Source organism: Scyliorhinus canicula, chromosome 20, assembly GCF_902713615.1.
Source record: "Scyliorhinus canicula chromosome 20, sScyCan1.1, whole genome shotgun sequence".
NCBI lineage: Eukaryota > Metazoa > Chordata > Chondrichthyes > Carcharhiniformes > Scyliorhinidae > Scyliorhinus > Scyliorhinus canicula.
The window spans coordinates 6,040,650-6,063,519 of NC_052165.1; the positions used below are offsets into that span (position 1 = coordinate 6,040,650).

Consider the following 22,870-nt stretch of genomic DNA (forward strand, 5'->3'; position numbering starts at 1 on the left):
CTAGTCACCACATTCCGGCACCTGTTCGGGGAGGCTGGTACGGGAATTGAACCATGCTGCTGGCCTGCCTTGGTCTGCTTTAAAAGCCAGCGATTTGATGTGCAGATGAGGTTCTGGGTGACAGGGATGGGGAGGGTTGGATGGGGTGTAAATGGGTGGAGTTCTCATTCGAAGGGTCGGTGCAGACTCAATGGGCTGAATGGCCTCCTTCTGCACTGTAGGGATTCTCTTATCCCAAAGAAGTGCAAGGTAGGTGGATTAGCCACGCTAAATTGTCCCTTAATTGGAAAATATTTTTAAACAATCTTCCCCAGCAGCACTGACAAATCTTCCTGCAAGGATATTGGTCCTGCTAAGGTCTAAGCCATCTTCCTTGTACAGGTCCCACCTACCCCAGGAATGGTTGCAATGCCTCAGACATCCTGCAACGTCTCTCCCGTTCATTTGTCCCATCCTCCCATTTCAAAACACACTGGGAGTAATCAAGAGATTTTTACTCCCTTTCCTAATTCTCCAGAATCTGCTTTCAGGACTTAGCTCCGCTTTCTATTTATGTTGTTGGTACCGATGTAGACCATAACGTGTGGCTGTTCACCCTCGCCCATAAGAATGTCCTGCAGTGACATCCTTTACCGAGAACCAGGCAGGCATCACACTATCCTGGACTTAATCCGCCGCCACAGGCAGACCCCATCTGCTCCACGTGAACAAGGTACCAGAGCATAACTGGAAACGGAAAAATGTACCACAGGTGAGCCAATGCTTTCCAAAGTGCAGACATGGGTAAAAGTTGACAACAATGATTCCTCCACTTAATGCTTAAACTCCCTGGGCTTTTAGTATCACATTCCTATTTCAAGAACGAACTAGAGAATGTTTACAAAGAAGCCACTTTGAGACTAAAAGCTATCAAATCCCATGGGATTTGATGCTAGAGTTTTTAAAAGAGGTAGCTCTGGAGATGGTGGATTCACTGCTTTTGGTCTTCCAGAATTCCCTGGATTTCAGAATGTTTCCTATGGATTGGAATGTGGAAAACATATCTCTACTATTTAAGGGAGGGAAAGAGAAAACAAGGAGCTATGGGACAAATAGTCTGGTATCAACAGTTGAAAAATGCTAGAATCTGTTATTAGGAATATGACGAGAGGACATTAGAAGATCATAAATATGATTGGGCAGAGTCAATATGGATTTGTGAAAGGGAAATTACACTGGTCATATCTGTGGAGTTTTCTTTTGAAAATGTAACAAGCATGTAACTAGAATGCAACAAGAATGCAACATGGTAGCACAGTGGTTAGCACTGTTGTGTCACAGCACCAGGGTCCCAAGTTTGATTCTGGGCTTGGGTCGCTATCTGTGTGGAGTCTGCACATTCCCCCCGTGTCTGCGTGGGTTTCCTCCGGGTGCTCCGGTTTCCTCCCACAAGTCCCGAAAGACGCGCTTGTTAGGTTAATTTGACATTCCCGAATTCTCCCTCAGTGTACCCGAACAGGCGCTGGAATGTGGCGACTAGGGGCTTTTCACAGTAACTTCATTGCAGTGTTAAAGCACTGGATTAGTGTACTTGAATTTTCAAAACACATTGAATAAGTTGTCACACAAGAAATTATTACATCAAATTAGGGCCCATGGGATTGGGGGAATTATATTAGCTTGGACTGAGGATTGTTTAAGAGATAGAAAATAGAGGGCAGGAGCAACGGGTTGACAAGCTGTAACGAGTGGGGTACCACAAGGATCTGTTGATTGGTGTCAGCTACATCAATGACTTAGATGTGGAGACTGGATAATGAGTCCAAGTCTGCTGATGATGCAAAGGCGGACGGGAATGTAAGCTAAAAGCAAATTACTGCAGATGCTGGAATCTTGAAACAAAAACAGAAAATGCTGGACAATCTCAACAGGTCCGACAGCGTCTGCAGAGAGAGAACGGAGTTAACGTTTTAAGTATGGATGGTTCTTCAGGAGCATGCAGGGGGACTGCAAAAGGATTTGGGCAGGTTAAGTGATTAAGAATATGGCATATGGAGTATAGCATGTATGAAGCTATCCATTTTGATAGGAAAAATAGAAAATACTATTTTCTAAATGGAGAAAGACTGGGAATGTTGGGATTCAGAGGGGAAGTGGCGTGCTTGTACATGGATCATAGAAAGCTGAATTCTAGTTACACCGAGCTACCAGGCAGAACCAAAATAAATGATGACTTCAGAAAGAGAGATTCAGTAACTCTACTAGGTGGAGAGGCTATATTGCACCAACAGTGGTAACAGGAATCCATTATAGGTTTATGGAGCTACTGATATTGGAATTCGCAGTAAAACGCAAGGTGTTCTTTTTTAACAACTGAATGTAATAGGTGATTATTGACATTTTGACATTGAAATTCCAACTAGAAATAATGAAATAGCAGTTTACAATGGTGTGCATCTCACAAGGAGTAGGCAAGTTGTTATCCATGTTTTAAGCTCCACTAAATTACTGTCTTAATACCTGTTCTCTATACAATTAGTCAAAAATTGCATGTGTACCAGAAATAGCTCAAAAAATGAAATCACACCATGAAAGGAGACATCACCCACTGCAGTAATTGCAAAATGGTTAAAACATGTGCGATCCAGTTTAAAGGGCATGCCTGAATAATGAGACAATCCAAACAACTTCATTAATTGACTTACCCTTTCTGTGACTGAATACTGATGCGTGTCTGCTGAGAACTTGTAGGTATTAAGTTTTGTTGGCACAATTGTGATGAAGTATTGAAACATTTGATTATCTAAAATACAAAACGCATTTGAAAAGAGCTGAGTAAACAAAAAAAAATCTCAACAACAGGTATCGATCACAAAACTAGGAGGAGGCATTTTCTATAACCAATTCAAGAGATCAAGCAAGTGACATGTTCTCACATAGTAATATGCCAATACCAACCTGTGTCAAATCAGTCAGATACACAACAATGAGCTTGTGTTAGTATTTGAACTATATAGCCAAGTTCTGAAAAGAAAATTACTGAGTGAAACCATAGGCAAGACATGTGATTGCACTATGGCACGGTGTGCTGATAAGACTGGGCACAGTTACTACTTTGGCATATTACAACTTAAATATCTAATTCAAGTACAGAAAGTATCAGGGCATCACGGTAGCATGGTGGTTAGCATAAATGCTTCACAGCTCCAGGGTCCCAGGTTCGATTCCCGGCTGGGTCACTGTCTATGCGGAGTCGGCACGTCCTCCCCGTGTGTGCGTGGGTTTCCTCCGGGTGCTCCGGTTTCCTCCCACAGTCCAAAGATGTGCGGGTTAGGTGGATTGGCCATGCTAAAATTGCCCGTAGTGTCCTAAAAAGTAATGTTAAGGGGTGGGGGTTGTTGGGTTACGGGTAAAGGGTGGATACGTGGGTTTGAGTAGGGTGATCATGGCTCGGCACAACATCGAGGGCCGAAGGGCCTGTTCTGTGCTGTACTGTTCTATGTTCTATGTGGCATGTTGGATGTCAGCCTCCTTCGATCTGTAAGCTATCCAGGAAGCAGCACATGCATGGAGTGCAGGAAAAAAAAAATTTAAAATATTTTTTTCCGTTTAACATTTTATACATAAAACAATGCAAAACAACAGGTACCCCCTTGCCCCCTACCACTCTACCAACCAACACCCCAATAACTCAATAGTCTTCCTCACCCTAACTCCTCCCTCGAGCAGCTGAAGGTAACCAACTCTTTAAACTGAAGAATAAACTGACCCCATCTCTTATGGAACCCCTTAATCGCCCCCCCCCCTCCCCCTCCCCCCTCAAGGGAAACCGAACCTTCTGCAAACACAGGAACTCTATCAGGTCCCCAAACCATACTCAGGCAGAGAGGCTGACCTCCACCCCAACAAGTCCCGCCTGCGAGCAATCAGCGAGGCGAAGGCTAAAACGTCTGCCCTCGCAGCTCGGGCATGTCCGACACCCTGAATATGGCTCCCAGGGGGCTGGGCTCCAAATCCAAGTGCAAGATCGGCAACATGGTGCTGAAAAATTACCTCAAAATTTCAAGAACTTAGGACAGGACCAGAACATATATACATGGTAGGCCGGACCCCTTCCTCACTGCTCGCAAGCGTCTTCCACCCCCCCCCCCCCCCCCCCCCCTCAAATAACCAGCTCGTCGGGTATGCCCTGTGCACCACCTTTAATGTATCAACCCCAGCCTCCCACATGAATTTGAGCAATTCACCCTTTGCAACAACTCACACCACAACCCCTCCTCCAACGCCACCTCCAGCTCCCCTTCCAAACCCATCACCAAAAACATCCCATCCAACAACGAAGCAGGAAGTGTCACTGGAAAAGTCATGAAAACCTTCCTTGCAAAGTCCGGCACCTGCATATACCTAAAGGCTTACCCCCGCAGAATCCCAAACTTCTCCATCAACTCCTCCAAACCACCCTTCCAAAAATAAGTGTTTCATTTCCATCATCCCCTGCCCCTCCCATCCCTGAAACCGAGCATTCAGGCTCGCTGGCTCAAACCCATGATTCTCTCGAACCGGCATCAGCTTCAACCCTGCCCATGAAACTGAAAATGCTGCAAAAACTGCCTCCATATCTTGTGGCCGCCACCACTGGACTCTCCGGATATTTCCCTGGGGCAAACGGGAGCGGCGCTGTTGCCACCGCCCGCAACACTGACCCCCGACAAGAGCCTCCCCACATCACCTCTGGGCCCCCTACCCCAGCCCCGCTCCTTCTCGCCGTTCGCTGCTCAATAGATTCAGATTCAGAAGAGCCAAACTCCCGACTGTCGTCCTATCTGAAGAACCGTCTTCCAAATCCTCCCCGCCACCTGCCCCGCCCACACAACCAACAAAATCAACCATTCCACCCCCATAAAAATGACGGGTAAGCACTGGAATAAAAATAAAAACTGCGGCAAGATACTCATCTTTACCGTCTGCACCCAGCCTGCCGGTGAAAGGGGGAGGCTGTCCCACCTCAACAATTCCACCTTAACCCTACCCATCATGCTCCACAGCCACACACTAGCCCCCTCTACTTATCCGCAATGGCCAAGGGCCCTATTGCTAGCACTGTTGCTTCACAATGCCAGGGACCCGGGTTCGATTCCTGGCATAGGTAACGGGCCGTGCGGAGTCTGCACATTCTCCCCGTGTCTTCGGTTTCCTCCCACGAGTCCCGAGAGACGTGCTGTTGGGTAATTTGGAAATTGAGTTCTCCCTCAGTGTACCCAAACAGGCACGGTCGTGTGGCGACTAGGGGATTTTCACAATAATTTCATTGCAGTGTTAACGTAAGCCGACTTGTGACACTAAAAGATTATTACAAACAAAAGGTCACATGGGACACCCCTGTGTCGTTCCCCTATGCAGTTGAAAATATCTCGGTTCACCTCATTTGTACGTACACTCGTCTTTGGTTCCTTATATAACAATTTGACCTAGGCCACAAACTTAGACCCAATCTCAAACCGCTCCAACGCTGCAAACAAATAACTCCACTCTACTCGATCAAACACCTCCTCCGCATCCAGCGCCACCTCCAGTCCCCCCCCCCCCCCCGTTCGGATGGGGAGAGCAGCACATTTCACAAGCGGCGCACATTCGAGGGCAACTGCCTGCCCTTTGCAAACCCCGCCTGATCTTCCCCAATCACCTGCGGAAAGCACCCTTCCAATCTAAGCAGCAACACCGGCAAGAATCTCGGCATCCAAGTTCAGCAGGGATATTGGCCGATACGACCCACACTCCACTGGGTCCTCGGAGTGTACGAAAGTTACGCTGCTCGAGCAGAAAAATGCTGAACTTCAGCTGTCCGCACTTTGCACCATACAACAACAACTTGTACTAATTGGGTGCCTTTAATGTGGTAAATATCCCAAGGGATTTCCCAGAGGCATTATAAAACAAAATACTACCTTGAGCCACAAAAGCAGATATTAGGGCAAATGACCAAAAGGTTGGGTTTTAAGGAGCATCTTAAAGGAGGATTGTAAGTGTGCGAGGTGAAGAGGTTTAAGGGGGGATTTCTACAGCTGAAGGCATAACCATCATTGGTGGGGTCATTCAAATCAGAGGCCAGAATTGAAGGTGTGCAGATATCTCAAGAGGGTTGCAGAGGTGGAGGGGATCACAATGATAGGTGGAGGCCAGGCTACAGAGGAATTTGAAAACAAGGATGAGAATTTTAAAATCAAGACACTGTTGAACCAGGAGTCAAAATGGATTAGTGGACACTGGTGGGATTGTGTCGGTGCAAGCCAGGAAAGGAAAAGCAGAGCTTTGGATAACCTCAAGTGTACAGAGGGTAGGATGGTAGCAGCACGGTAGCACAAGTGGATAGCACTGTGGCTTCATAGCGCCACGGTCCCAGGTTTGATTCCCCGCTGGGTCACTGTCTGTGCGGAGTCTGCATGTTCTCCCCGTGTGTGCGTGGGTTTCCTCCGGGTGCTCCGGTTTCCTCCCACAGTCCAAAGACGTGCAGGTTGGGTGGATTGGCCCTGTTAAATTGCCCTTAGTGCCCAAAAAAGTTAGGAGGGGTTACTGGGTTAAGGGGATAGTGTGGAAGTGAGGGCTTAAGTGGGTCGGTGCAGACTCGATGGGCCGAATGGCCTCCTTCTGCACTGTATGTTCTATGATGTGGGTGATCAGCCTGGAGAATTTTGTGACAAATTAGGTTCTTTTCCCAGTCAGTCTGGTCTCAAAATTCAAGATGGATTTGTAGGTAACAATTATTATTTATTTTAATCAACTTGCAAGTAGGACCCACTCTATCAAGGGACAGGACACAACCTTGGTCTCCTGTATCTTCCAGAGCGAGTGGGAACAAAGGTTACAGAACTTTTCTTACATGCACATTCAAGTGGCATCAAATTTCACATATATGGCAGCATGTGGCACAGTGGTTAGCATTGCTGCCTACGGCACTGAGGACCCGGGTTCGAATCCCAGCCCTGGGTCACTGTCCGTGTGGAGTTTGCACATTCTCCTCGTGTCTGCGTGGGTTTCACCCCCACAACCCAAAGATGTGCAGGGTAGGTGGATTGGCCCTGCTAAATTGCCCCTTAATTGGAAAAAAAAATAATTGGGTACTCTAAATTTTTTTTAAAAGTTTCACATATATGACCAAATAAGGCAACAGTATTGAATGCAAGATTCCCATAGGTCACCCCTGTACACTACCCAACCTGGCCATATGTCCTGATTGGCTCACTTCGCATTCCTCAACCCGGAGGCCCTCTTATTACCCAGCATTCTTTCCATCCCCCTCTGCAGGAGGATCTGGTCCTAACAACCGCCCATTCATGCTTTGCTCAGTTCCTTGGCCATCCCTGGCCATGCTTTGCTCAGTTCCTTTATTCATTCCTTGATAAACTCACTACCCTACTCTCCGGCTCATATATTCGGATTTATCCTCTACATTATCCTAACTAATTATCCCATTTTGTATCACATTCGTTTGTTCAATTCCTCAATTGGATTAGTAAAATCTGGAGGCAACAGGCACGGAAGGGAGTTTCAACAGCAGGAGAGCTGAGGCAGACTTGGGCAATCTTACAAATGTGGAAATCGATAACCAGAAATGATAACAAATATGACAGGTTGGGAATAGTCTGGCTGAGCCTCACAGTTTCCAGGGAAAAGAATAGAGTCGATGGCTAGAGAATGGAGTTTGTGGTGGGGCCAAAGATAATGGCTTTCCTCTTCCCAATATTTAATTAGAGAAAGTTTCTGCTCATCCAGTACTGGACGTTGGACAAACATTCTGATAATGGAGACACAGTAAAAGGAGTCAAGTGGTGGTGGTGGTGGTGAGGTAGACTTGGACGTCGCCATAGTCAAGTGGGCTGCTTTGTCCTGGATGTTGTCGAGTTTCTTGAATATTTTTGGAGCTGCACTCATCCAGGTAAGCGGAGAGTATTCCTGACTTGTGCTTTGCGGATGGTGGACAGGCTTGGGGGGGGGGGGGGGGGGGGAGGGGTGGAGAACTATTTGCCGTAGAATTCCCAGCCTCTAACCTGTTCTTGTAGCTGGCCCAGGTAAGGTCCTGGTCAATGATAATCCCTAGGTTGTTAATCGTGGTGGATTCAATGATGGTAATGGCATTTGAATGGCATGGGGAGGTGGTTAGCTTTGCTTGTTGGTAAAGTTAATTTCTTGGCCCTTGGGTGGCACAAATGTTATTTGGTACTGCTCAGCCAATGTCCGAATGTTGTTCAAGTCTTGCAGCTGTAAGGACTCTTCCTGTTGATTCGATTATTGCCCATTTCTTTTACTTTATCATTTTTTGATCCATGGGTATTTAATGAACATATATCTATAAGTCAAGCAGAGGAAGCGAGGAACTCAAAAGTTGCAAAATAGTACACGGAGCAATTCGGTTGGATTGGCTGGCACCAGTGATTGGTTTCAGTCAGGTGGGATGTTTTCAGAGGATCCAGGAAAGAATCAGAACTCTCCTGGACACCGATAGAAGAAGCTGTGAGTTTTTCCCTCTTCCCCTCTCACTGTCAAAAGGTTTCCTGCCTGCTGGCTTCTGAATTTGCAGATCCTGATGAATCTACAGTGAAAACCATTACAGGCTGAATGCAAGAACATCCAACTGAACGCCTAGACAAAAAAGATAGATGTACTGGAAGATGTCCATCTGAAACCGAGGCTTTACCCTTTCACTTTTAAGAATATTTTCTTTCCCCCCCCCTTTCCCCTCTGTTTGTCTGTCTTGCATGTTTGGGGGATGGGGCGTGTTAAAGATGGGGGTGTTAAGAATTAGATAACAGTTAGCCAGTTGTATTTGCTGACTACTTAATTATAGTTATTATTAATAAAAGATTAACTGTGTTCAAATTCATAAACCTGGTGACTATTAATTCAGCAGCTCAAGACTTTGGGTATTTTCTAGGAATTAATAGTTCATTTCACTTGTACTGTGATTGCGGCTGGATTAAAAAAAGGCAACTTGCAACCAGTTCTGATGGAAGTATGGTCTGCTGGACTTTCTGGAGGCCATAAATTCAGTAAAATTCATCTTTCACGGGCATATCTGCAGATGAATGTTGCTTGCTCACCATCGTAACGCACAAAGGTCTGTTTCGTAACAGAACACTTCCTTTGGGAATAACATCTGCGCCTGCTCTTTTTCAAAGATCCATGGACCAAATTCGAAGTAGACTGAATGGAGTGCAATGTTATTTAGATGACAATCACCGGTTCGAGCGAACAGGAACGCTTGGAGAATTTGGAAACTACCCTGAAGCGGGTACAGCGCCACAATCGGAGAGTTACAAGGAAAAAGTGCGACTCTTTCTCTCCCCCTCCCCCGGCCCCCCAGTACTACATAAATTAACTAGGCTATATTATTGACAAGGATGGTTGACACAAAGAATCAGAGAAAATATCAGCAATTTCAAAGCACCAAGTCCTCAAAATGTGACACAATTAAGGTTGTTTTTAGGATTGAACAACTGTTATGATAAATATAGCAACGCGATTGAAGCCTTTACACAGCTTGCAATGTGTCAAACAGGCAAGGCACTGGTCAGAAGAATACAAAAATGCAGACAATTAAATGAAAGAAGCTCTGCAAAAATCAGAGCTGCTGGTTCATTATAATCCCAAATTGAAGTTGCAACTTGCCTGCGATGCCTCACCTGTAGCCATTTGGGATGGCCACTTACAACCAGGAACAGAGAAGCTCGCAACGCATAGTGGGTAAAATGGACAAAGCAAGATTCAGGCAGGCTCAGAGCCTGAAACGTATATCTGCAAGTGAGGAATCCAGACGGTATCGAAACCCCAACCAATTAGCATTTGATGGGTCGATTAGCATTTGATGGTCCATCTCCGCCAGACAAAGAACTGGTACAGTCCCAGACATTTCGGCGCCACTCCCTGTACTCGGGAAGCGTAAACAACAGGGTCAGTGACCCCCTTTGGCCACGCCCAGCCATCCACGCACCCGCCCATTTATTGGTTCAAAATCGAACATAGTGATCAGGGATCACCCAATTAGTGGGGTCCAAACTGAAGGAGCGTCCAAAAGAGCGCAAAAAACCCCCAAGCATAAGAGAATCCATCATGCGTTTGTTCTCTTTTGGACCTGGCGCCCCGGCTACGACCATCTCCAATTGCAGCAACACCAGAAGCAAGTCCAAGTTCAATACTCGCTACCAGACGGATGAGCCTAACTGAGCAGCAGATACTTCTACAGACCCGATAGATCCAGAATCGAACAGCGGCCACTGTTCCTCTGACCCAAGCCGGGTGCCTGAAGTTAAGTACAGGTTGTCTTAGTCGATAGCTGTAGTTTGTGCGTGTAAATAAAGTATCCTTGACCTTGAACTAACTAACTGGTGTTTGGCTCTTTGATCGATAGCCGGTTGAACCTTGTGGTGGTATCATTTAAAACCTGGTGACTCTGAGCATTAGAATATAGATATCCAAAGGAAGGAGGGCAAACTCACTGACTGCCATATTTACAGTAGGTAAAGGAAAGGCAACACACCCTATGGGGTTGGTGCAGTCGGCTCGCACATTGTGCCTTCAGGAGAGGAATGACTGATAGCATTTGCTTCCCAGTGCAGAAATGAATTACCCTCAACTGGAAAAAGCTTTGAGCATCATTTTTGATTTAAGGACGTTCCATCAATACCTGTATGGGCGTCATTTTACTCTTGATGGACCACCAACCCTGGTCTGCAATATTCGGGCCGTAGCGAGTAGATTACAAAGGTGGTCATTAATATTGTCGGCACACACTTACCATATCCAGTATCGCAAGTCTGAGTAGCAGGCAAATGCTGATGGTTTGTCACAATTCTCATTACAAGTCAAGCATGACTCTAAAGAACAATTAGTCAATATTTTATACTTCTCGCTCGTGGATAGTGTTCAAAGCTATACAAGAACTGATCCAGTGATGGGAAAGATGACGGACTTGGTTCAAAAAGCTATCAGAGATTCATAGGAAAAATCCAGACCTCAAGCCCTACATCACACAAGACTTGATTTGACAGTATAGAATGGAGTTCTAGTACGGGAATCCGGGTGATTATTCCTCTGTGCTTGTGTAGTAGGGTCCTTAACCAACTGCACGAGGGCCATCTGGTGTGGTGAGGATGAAGGAATTGGCACACACTTATTTTTGGTGGCCAGGATTAAATGCTCAAATTGATGAGAAAGTTGAGCAATGTCAATCTGGAGCAAAATTAAGGAACACGCCATTAATTACACCATTACATCCGTGGGGATCGCTGACACAGCCATGGCAGAGAATAAGATTGATTATTTTGGTCCACTGGAGGATGACCTGTTCTGAGTGACTGTGGCCGCCCACTCAAAATAGCCAGAAGTAGGGATAATGAAGTCAATGACGACTGAACAGACCATTGAGAAATTAGACTAATATTCGTAAGACTTGGAACACTGGAGCAGATTTTCAGTGATAATGGTTTACATCAAAGGATTTTGAGGACTACGTGAAAGGGAATGGTATGCACCATATCAAGTCAACCCCATATCATCCAGTAATGAATAGACTGGCTGAACGCTTTGTGCAATCATTAAAACATTCTATCAAAGCATCGAAAACATGAGGACATTGGCAAGAAGAGTAAACACACCGAGGTATGGCAGTATAGTTGCAGCGTTAATGCACCAGTAACCCAGAGACCTGGACTAACGACCCAGTGAGGCGAGTTCAAATCCCACAAAGGGAGCTGGAAAGTTCAATTAATTAAATAACAACATGGAATAAAAAGCTAATATTAGTAACAGTGACCATGGAACTACCAGAGGAGTGCTGTAAAATCCCATCTTTTTAAAAATCCATTCTGGATATGCGAGCATCGCTGGCAAAGCCAGCGTTTATGATTAGCTGTTTTCTTGAACCACTGCATCCAGGTGATGCCAACATTTGTAATGACCTTTAACCCAGAAAAAGCGCAGCAAGGACATTTTATAATTTCTTTAAAATGGCTGTGGTATATGTAATTTAGTTTCAGAGTGTTTGAAAAGGACTTTTAAGGATATGTATCAATTGTAAAGGGATAGCAAATTATGGTTTTATGACCTGGAAGCAGTCCCAACATTAAGAATGTTAAGACAGACGTTATGGTACCTCGACACAAAGGAGGGCTACAAACAGAGGAACTGGAGGGCGAAAGCCCAGATGCAGACACAAAGAGAAAGCAGACAGAAAAAGACAGAAATTCGTGCGAGGAGAGGACGTAAATCACTCTCGGAAGAGTCAGTTTTTCTGTTTCACAGAAAAGGAGACAGAAGGAGGCAAAAAAACGGTCTAAAACCTGCAAAGCTGTGCCAATAGCCTGAAGATGCAAACCGCTGGATGTTTCCCCCAGAAGTGGGCTAAACCGTGAACCAGGCTGTTATTGGCCAGTCATCTGAAAAAGAACTCTGGAAAGCTACATCATCAGGTCTGTCATGGCCCGAGGGGAGGTGGCTCGTATGAATGTGCCTTGCTGATGATAATCATATCCGTAAAATGCAAGAGGTGAAAACTGTTGCCAGATAAGGCTCCCAACCGACCCCGAGTAAAGGACAGCATATTGTGCAACCGTGTAGCTACACAATAGCATATACGCTGAAGATGAGTGCTTTCTGTTATGCAAGGCGTGTCATGTCATGCAAAATGAAAGCATAATTTGCCTGTTAATTCATGTTTAATTTGTGTTGATTCTGATTCGTACAAAAAATTGATCTCTTCATCTGTGGGTCATTTGCTAAATTTTGATTACGGTTTCTCCTCAGGGATTGCAATAACGCCCAAAGTGCTCGAGCAGTTTGATACAGTGGAGTGGCTTGCTGAGGTATTTAGGAGGGCAGTTAAGAGCCAACCACATTTCTGTGGGTCTGGAGTCACATTTAGGCCAGACCAGGCAAGGGCAACAGATTTTCTCCTGTGAAGAGCTTCAGCAATGTGTTTCTATGCTCAGACCTTACATACCTCTGAATTACATCAATTAATAACCTTTGGTAATAAATGCAGGTACATTCCAGGAATTATACATTCATTTCATGGCAAGTCCGTAGCTGACATTGATAAAGGAATAGGCCTTTGAAAGGAAGTAAAGCCATACAGAAAATGTTGTTGAATCGATAAATTTAACATCTTGGCGAGTTGTGTTTTATTTTCATGAATTAATGATGTTGCATAAAAGTTTTCAGCTTAGTCCAGAAACTGAGTTGGCACCTAGAATAGAATCATAAAATGGTTACAGAACAGGCGGCCAGTCTGCCCCTTTGTGTCCGTGTTGGCACTCCGAAAAAGCACCTCAACTCGTCCCACTCCATCACCTTTGCCCCAAAGCCCTGCAGCTTTTTTAAAAATCTTTACAAAATCATCCAATTCTTTTTCAAAGGCTTTGAAGAATCTGCCTCCACCATACTCTCGGGCAATGCACCCAGATCCTAAGCACTTGCTGTGTAATAGAAGATTTTCTTTACGTCACCATTGCTTCATTTGCCAATCTCCTGAAATTGGTGGCGTCTGTTTCTAGATCCTTCTGTTAATGGGAACAGTTTTACCCCATCGACTGTCCAGATCCCTCCATAGATCTGAGCACGTCTATCAAATCTCCTGCACTCCAGAGAGAGAACAGCCCTACCTCCTTTAATCTGTCACATAACAGATTCCTCACACCTGTAACCATTGTGAATGTTTTTGCACCCTCTCCAATGCCTTCACACCCCTCCTGAAGTTTAAGAGCCCCGTTCTGAACACAGGAGTCCAACTGAGGCCTAACCAGTGTTTTGTGCATGTTTATCACGCCCTTGTTTTTGTACTCTATACCCCCATTTATCAACTCGAAGCTCCCTTGTGCTTTACTAACCACTTTCTAAACCAATGATTTCTGCACATATAACCCCAGGTTTCTCTGTTCCTGCACCTCCCTTACGAGTCCTTTATTTTATATTGCCTTTCTGGGCATGCTAGCGACCCGAGCTCAGGCTCACTGCGGCTACCAGCGCAATGATGTCACCACACCCGCCAGGAGCCGGGCCTCACATTGCTGCTCCTTGTTCCGTCTCTCCCATGTATATTGGGGGGGGGGGGGGGGGGGGGGAACCTTTCTCCCATTTGTTGCCCCCATCATTTTGGGGGCAACTGGCCTGTGAATTTGTTCGCCGCCCCCATGTATTTTCTACCTGGTTTCTGTAGTTCTACGATAATATTCAGTCTTCCCAAGGGTACAGATTACATACTTCTCCCATTCTCTCAAGTGACTTTTTTTCTAGACCTTTTAACATGAAATAAATAATGCATTATGCTATTTTGGTCAATTAATTTTAAAAATAGGAATGATAATACCCAACCCCAAATTGGTGGACATTATTAACACAAAAGGTGCCTCATCCACAATGCATTGAAGGTTGCTGATTTGGCCACGCCAGGTTAGAATTCAGAGGAGGATACATGTAACGATTTGATTTCACTTTACAAATCCTGCAATATCCCACATTTAAAGGATTTTTAGCAGGAGTTTAGGACATATCCGCTTTCGATGGGTTAGGGAAGGAAAGCAAACAAAACATTGAGCTGAATGTCAGGAGTGCTGTGGGTGAGACACAGAAACTATGCTACTTACTCAGGGTGACTGTTATTTAATTTCAATGTAAATGGTATTTCTGTTGCATTGTGATTTATTTTATTTTGCAATTTATTCCAGCCAGGAATGCGCAGTGCTGCACATGTAGAGTACAGCACCCCATACTGGCACCTAGCTCTGGCTTCAACATCATTTCTGACAGGAACCCAGCATTCCCGTAACGTTGTTTTCACTTAAAGTTGTGATTTTCGGGAACTCAACCACAACTTTAAGTGAGGACGTACTGTATTTTCTTCCTATATCTGTAGTTAGGTCACATTTCCTATAAAATGCAGCAATTCATGTGACGCGGAACATTGCAATTGACATTTGTCTCTATTGTGAGAGAGGATTTTGTATGCATGAATTTACGTCAAATGTACTAAAAATGTAAATACCTAAAAGTTCTTGATTGATAGGAGGCTCGGGGGAGAAGGCGGGAGAATGGGGATGAGGTACATTTAAGCCATGATCGAATGGTGGAGCAGACACGATGGGCCGAACGGCTCAATTCTGCTCCTCTATCTTATGGCTAGGCATTTTGTAAAGTTTTCACTTGATCAGATTTTGCATCCATCTGACCCACACGTGCCCATGGAAACCCACATGCCCACGGAAACCGTGCAGAGAGCTTCATTTTCTTGCATTTTCATGTAATCGATGCTCTCATAACAGTCCTGATGTTTTATTCTACAGACAACAGTTTTGATTGTTTCTTTGGGCACAGGTAACAAAAAGTAGATAACAGTTGGCGGGAAAAGGGATAACAGAGGAGAAGAAATCCAGGGGAAACCATGATGATTTTAATGATCAGGATGAAAATTAGCCTTTTCCTTCCCTGCAAATGATCCTTTCATAGTTTCCACTCAGCGGTATTCTTTTCATGTAAAATTTCATCAGTAGTTTTGGAAAATCCCTCCACCACCAGGACACGAAAGTGCTTCTCTGCGATTAAAAGATTCAAGTCCTTTCTTTCCAAAATAATAAAAATATTTTTACAAGGGCAGCACGGTGGCGCAGTGGTTAGCACTGCTGCCTCACGGCGCTGAGGTCCCAGGTTCGATCCTGGCTCTGGGTCACTGTCCGTGTGGAGTTTGCACATTCTCCCCGTGTTTGCGTGGGTTTCATCCCCACAACCCAAAGATGTGCAGGGTAGGTGGATTGAACACGCTAAATTCCCCCTTAATTGGCAAAATGAATTGGGTACTCTAAATTTAAAAAATATATATATATTTTTACAAACGAAAGGCAATAAAATGCAGATTATTCTGTCCACATATATTAGTAACAAGTAACTGAATATTTCTCAGGGAGAACACATCCTGCCCTCCTCTGTCAAGGTCAACGTGCTGTCACACCTTCCCTGGCACATTGAAGGAGCAGTTCCTACTGCTTACTTCTCACACACAACATACAACAACAATATTTGCTACTTAAACAAGAACGGAAAAAGAAACTCACGATCTATGGCAATTTTTTCCGTTCCATCCAGCGGATTGATAAGCCCTGGAATCGGTTCTCCAAATGAGTAATGATCTATTCGGTGTGAAAAGTTGTATACTAAAGACAAACACAGGGACTTGTAAAAGAAAGGCCGATGGTGTAACAGCTAGACAAGCAACTTCTCAAAAACCTATTGCTCATGCCTTCCACATGCAGGCTGTTCTTCAAAAATTAAATCTACCCGAGAGGAACAAAACAGAATGAGGAGAAAGCAAATATTTACAGCACTAAGCAGAAATAAATCTTTGGTGGACTTCAAAATAAATAGATCATTTGGTATATTTTTCTCCTTGCTACCTTTCCCGAAATGTCAGTGCACAAACCTTTTTTTTAAAAAAAAGTTAATTTTGATATGTAGCAAGTTCAACTGCAATTTTCCAACCCTAAAATATGCAGGTGCAGCAGAAGTTTTGTAAAGTACAAGCAGTATTTAAGCTAAAGAGCGCCTCCATGTGGTTAAAAGTATTACTTCAGTAAAATGTTCCGTGCTTTTTAAACCTGCAATTACATCTTACAGAGCATACGGCGTTGGACCTTGCATATTGTGAAAGTAAAAGTAAAACAAATAATTTCCTTTAAACCAATCTGATTATAACCCTGTAGTATATTAAAAGCAGCCTTCAATATATAGCATTAATAGCTCTTGCTCTTATTTTATTCAAACTTTTGATATAAAGGCAGCAAAATGGTTCCTCAATATTCCCATCAGCAAAGACCTCTTGGCTTGGTTATGCTAACTGGTCTCAGTGGTAGGGGTGGGTAATTGGCCTTAATGCCTTTCACCTGGGGTTAAGGGGAAAGGGAAATCGGTCAAAGTTCCCTACGAGATAGCTATCCAAAGATTACGGTTGGAAAGTACATGAATGGGATTGTCCGGTCGCCCCATCCGTAACGCGGATTCTCTGTCCCGGCCTCTTGTCAATGGGATTTCCCATTGAAGACACCCAACGTGGCAGGGTAACCCGCAAGCGGGAAAGAGAATCCTGAAAATTCCAGCCCAGGTGGAGATTTCACTGGTTGAGCCATGATGCTGATGAATAGACAGCGATGCTCAATTGCTGTGCTCACATATGAAGCTTTGGTTAGTTACGAGGGACGGTCGGCAGCAGTGCAACCACACCCACTCTGTCTTGGAGAGGAAAGACAGGTTTTCTTTTGTACAGCACCTCACGTTATCCCAAAACACTTCACGGCCAACATTCTCTGAAATGTCGTCACCATTGAAGGGAACGCAGCAGCTAATATTTGCACAAGATAGCTTCCACAAACAGCAGGGTGATAATGATCAGATAATCGGTTTTAGGTGTATCAGAAGAGCAATAAATATTGGCCAGAACTCTCCTGCACTGTTCAAATACTGCCGTGATCTTCTCTGTCTATCCAGAAGGCAGAGGGAGGTTTGGTAAACATCTTATTTAAAAGGAGGCGGTTCCAACAGTGTAGCATCCCCTCAGTATTGCACCAGAATGTCAGATTAGATTTTATGTACATGTCTCTGGAAGGGTACTTGAATCCACAACATTCTGACTCGGAAGTGCGAGCGTTAATAATTGAGCCAAAGTTGAAAAGAGCAAACAAATCCCATTATCTAGCAGCCTAATTAAATAATGTATTTTAATAAGCGTTGCGTACTTAGTCAAATTTCACTGAATTATATAAATTCATCTGCAACATATTAATAAGATTCTGTAAGTGCTTACCATCATGACTAATAAGAGCTGCCATATGTGCATGACCTCGAGGGTGAGGAATTGCCCTGTTAGTGAAGAGAAAATTTCTATTACAAATCATGAAAGTCCTTTTAAGGCACAACCTAACTACAATGTGCAGTTCCACAAGATCCAGTTCCTTTACCACTGTACCGTGTGAAAGCCCAGCAAAATATTAAGACAATTATTGATAGAACTGAGGCAATCCAAAAAAAAGGGCCATTCCCGTTTGCCATGCAGACTATGAATTTGACCTCAATATCCAGGGCAAGGTACAGGACTGCAAGGGACACGGGTTGTGGAGGAGACAATTCAGACAGTTGTGGATGTTCCATTGCTGAATCGGTTTTAAGACTGATAAAATCGATGTTTTGTGCCGAGTGAATCAAAATTACGGGGAAAGGTCGGAGTTGGGGCTGAAGATTGATCACTATTGCATTGAATGGCAGAGCACATTCGAGAGGCTGCATGGTCTACTATTCCTTTATGTTCTTCGGTGACTATGTTAACAACTAGACCATGGCCGACACTAGTCAAAACCTGGCCATTTGTTTCATTAACAGTGTTAATAATAGGATAAACGCACATACTTGCCCACAGTTATGTGAAAATTTCCTGCTACTTTGTTGACATACAAATGTCCATGTATCCTGCAGGCATCATGTGGATGGGATAATCTGTCTTCCCTGAGAAAAACAACAGGCATTTTCATTGTGGTCACGAAGTTTGCAGCAATCAAGGCCCACTTTGCTGGGCATAAACCCATAGTACAAAATCTAACTATGGGCGACATGGTAGCACAGTGGTTCGCACTGTTGCTTCACAGCGCCAGAGACCTGGGCACGATTCCCGGCTTGGGTCACTGTGTGCGGAGTCTGCACGTTCTCCCTGTGTCTGCGTGGGTTTCCTCCGGGAGCTCCGGTTTCCTCCCACAAGTCCAAGTCCCGAAAGACATGCTGGTTAGGTGAATTGGACATTCTGAATTCTCCTCTGTGTACCTGAACAGGTGCCGGAGTGTGGCGACTAGGGACTTTTCACAGTAACTTCATTGCAGTGTTAATGTAAGCCCACTTGTGACGCTACTAAAGATTATTATTAATCTGCAACATAGTTGGTTGTTAGCTCAATGTTGCACCAGGATGAGACAAGTCATGCATGTCAATCTACAATCAACGTTAAATCAACTGCAAGTATAACTTTTTTGTAATTCAAAATCTCAATTTTTCTATTTATAGACCCGTTGTATCCTAATCAAAGATTAATTTTGATCTACTAGTCAGTTATAATAATCATTTAGATTGCTGGCCATATTGACAAACACAATCCACTGGAAATAGAATACACATTAGGATCTTCAGAAGAGTTTCTGGATGTCCCCATAGAAATTTTTAACCCACCTGACATTAAAAAGGTTAGAAAAAAAGATAGCTTTATTAACAGGAATAATTTAATATTGTTCAATTCAGAGGTGCTAACAAGCTTTTTGTCAGATATCACAATCTCGGACAGCAATTTGTTAAAGGGCCGCTATCAAAACCCAGGCGTAAAGCAACTTAATTGTTTACTTTTAACAATAGACTTGTTAACAATAGATGAAATTACCAAGTAGACTAGCATTTGGCTCCATAAGTTAGTTATGCATCAGCTATGGATGTCTCAACAGTCCGACAACCATTGATCTTCACCATCCAAGCGCAATGGAGATAGGAAGGGAACCGGTCTTCAACGAGACACACGAGCTATTGGCTGTGGATTCCTAACTCTCCTGATTATTCAGAATCCCATTTCTTTGCTCATTATGAACCAAGTACTGAAAAGATGGCTGAGTTACATGAATACCAATGGAGCTGCTTACTGCCTCGATGATCACTTTTAGTGGGTAATGTTATTCATTGTATTATCGATACACAGGTGAAGGACATTAGGCGCTTTAAGCCCATATAATATAAAACACGTGTATTCTTTATTTAAAAGCGTATAAAAGACTTGTTGCAGCTATTTAGCTCAGACAGTTAGAGCGGGGTGTTAAAATGCCAGAGTTTCAGGACTGATCTCCGTACTGGCCAGTGTGGCTGTTTCAAAGAAAATCGTATAAAGGACTTGTTCCTTGGAGAGGGAGCACGCTGGTGGTGACCGCTGGTGGACACTGCAGAGGCTAGACAACATCACCAGCCCCAAAATTACATTTTAATTTAAGTTCCTTTCAAAGTTGTCTTTTTGTTACAGCGCCCCTTTAAGGGAATGTCAATTAGCAAATTAGTTTATTCAGTTTATTATTATTTTTTGAAGCATATAAAAGGCATGTTCCCAGGAAAGGGAGCACTCAGTGTCAGACGCTGCTTTAGAGGGCTTCCGCGACTGGTGGGCTGGAGTACATCATCATCTCCAAAAATGACATTTCCACTGAATTTTGTTTGAAAGTGTTGTGTTTTTGTTAGTGCCTCTTTAATTTGTTAATTAGTTTATATTTGTTCTATAAAAGTAAATGAAAGACTTGTGTGCCCCTTTAAGGGGCTGTTAACATGTTAGCTTGTTAATTAGTTAATTTGTTAATTAGTCTATTTGTTTTTATTGGTATACTCAAAACAGCACAACAGACTTGTGCATTTGTTTTTAGATTAATGAAGAACACCGTGGGACACCATGTTTGGAGGTAAGGGGCAGAAATAGTTAATTTATTTATAGAATGCATTACAGATCAATAAAAGGATTCACATCAATCTCATACTTCCCAATTGGTTTGGGGTCCAATTAACAGGCACTAAGAAAAAGCAACCACTAGCGTAGTACAGAGGTGTGGACAGATCTCTGGGGTTCACGACAGAACAAATTCAGATTTTGTCAGATTAGATACCTGGGTGGCAATACAGTAGGGGAGCCTTTAAAAGCACTTTTGAATAAAAGATCTTGAAGAGAATGTTCCTCTTGCACTTTTCTGCGAATCTTTGAAGTGTTCTAGAGAAACGTTAGGGGGGGAAAAAATTAGAAATCATTTTCACACCTATCGCGGGTAACAAGTCATTCATTATTCAATCTACATCAACGTGGAACCTACCAAACTAATCTTCCAACAGTTTCACAGTTCAGTAATTAATCTAATGGAATTGGATTCTGATGGCTAAATTAGGGTGTTATGGGCCAGAATAAAGCGAGGCCACATTGGATTTGGTTTTGGGTAATGAACCAGGCCAGGTGTTAGATCTGGAGGTAGGTGAACACTTTGGAGACAATGACCACAATTCAGTGAACTTTACGTTAGTGATGGAAAGGGATAAGTATACCCCGCAGGGCAAGAGTTATAGCTGGGGGAAGGGCAATTATGATGCCATTAGACATGACTTAGGATGTGTAGGTTGGAGAAGTAGGCTGCAAGGGTTGGGCACATTGGATATGTGGAGCTTGTTCAAGGAACAGCTATTGCGTGTTCTTGATAAGTACGTACCAGTCAGGCAGGGAGGAAGGGGTAGAGCGAGGGAACCGTGGTTTATCAAAGAAGTGGAATCTCTTGTTAAGAGGAAGAAGGAGGCCTATGTGAAGATGAGGCGTGAAGTTTCAGTTGGGGCGCTTGATAGTTACAAGGAAGCGAGGAAGGATCTAAAAAGAGAGCTAAGATGAGCAAGGAGGGGACATGAGAAGTCTTTGGCAGGTAGGATCAAGGAAAACCCAAAGCTTTCTATAGGTATGTCAGGAATAAAAGAATGACTAGGGTAAGAGTAGGGCCAGTCAAGGACAGTGGTGGGAAGTTGTGTGTGGAGGCTGAGGAGATAAGCGAGATACTAAATGAATACTTTTAGTCAGTATTCACTCAGGAAAAAGATAATGTTGTGGAGGAGAATGCTGAGACCCAGGCTATTAGAATAGATGGCATTGAGGTGCGTAGGGAAGAAGTGTTGGCAATTCTGGACAAGGTGAAATAGATAAGTCCCCGGGGCCTGATGGATTTATCCTAGGATTCTCTGGGAAGCCAGGGAAGAGATTGCTGAGCCTTTGGCTTTGATTTTATGTCATCATTGGCTACAGGAATAGTGCCAGAGGACTGAAGGATAGCAAATGTGGTCCCTTTGTTCAAGAAGGGGAGTAGAGATAACCCCGATAACTATAGGCCGGTGAGCCTCACGTCTGTTGTGGGTAAAGTCTTGGAGAGGATTATAAAAGAGATACGATTTATAATCATCTAGATAGTAATAATATGATTAGGGATAGTCATCATGGTTTTGTGAAGGGTAGGTCATGCCTCACAAACCTTATCGAGTTCTTTGAGAAGGTGACTGAACAGGCAGACAAGGGTAGAGCAGTTGATGTGGTGTATATGGATTTCAGTAAAGCGTTTGATAAGGTTCCCCACGGTCGGCTATTGCAGAAAATACGGAGGCTGGGGATTGAGGGTGATTTTAGAGATGTGGATCAGAAATGGCTAGTTGAAAGAAGACAGAGGGTGGTGGTTGATGGCAATGTTCAGAATGGAGTTCAGTACGAGTGGCGTACCACAAGGATCTGTTCTGGGGCCGTTGCTGTTTGTCATTTTTATAAATGACCTAGAGGAGGGCACAGAAGGTTGGGTGAGTAAATTTGCAGACGACACCTAAAGTCGGTGGAGTTGTAGACAGTGTGGAAGGATGTTGCAGGTTACAGAGGGACATAGATAAGCTGCAGAGCTGGGCTGAGAGGTGGCAAATGGAGTTTAATGTAGAGAAGTGTGAGGTGATTCACTTTGGAAAGATAACAGGAATGCGGAATATTTGGCTAATGGTACAATTCTTGGTAGTGTGGATGAGCAGAGGGATCTCGGTGGCCATGTACATCGATCCCTGAAAGTTGCCACCCAGGTGGGATAGGGTTGTGAAGAAGGCCTATGGTATGTTGGCCTTTATTGGTAGAGGGATTGAGTTCCGGAGCCATGAGGTCATGTTGCAGCTGTACAAAACTCTGGTACGGCCGCATTTGGAGTATTGCGTACAGTTCTGGTCGCCTCATTATAGGAGGACGTGGAAGCTTTGGAACGGGTGGCAGAGGAGATTTACCAGGATGTTGCCTGGTATGGAAGGA

At 44.0% G+C, this 22,870-nt stretch overlaps 1 protein-coding gene across 1 annotated transcript in view; it reads right to left on the reverse strand.

Annotated features, from left to right (window-relative positions):
* Window positions 1-22,870, reverse strand: part of LOC119954713 (endoplasmic reticulum-Golgi intermediate compartment protein 2-like) — a 63,457-nt gene that overhangs the window by 19,838 nt on the left and 20,749 nt on the right. Inside the window, 5 exon segments of the mRNA XM_038780196.1 lie at window positions 2,685-2,782; window positions 16,074-16,172; window positions 17,816-17,871; window positions 18,415-18,510; window positions 20,679-20,779. Coding sequence (XP_038636124.1) covers window positions 2,685-2,782; window positions 16,074-16,172; window positions 17,816-17,871; window positions 18,415-18,510; window positions 20,679-20,779 — 450 coding nt within the window.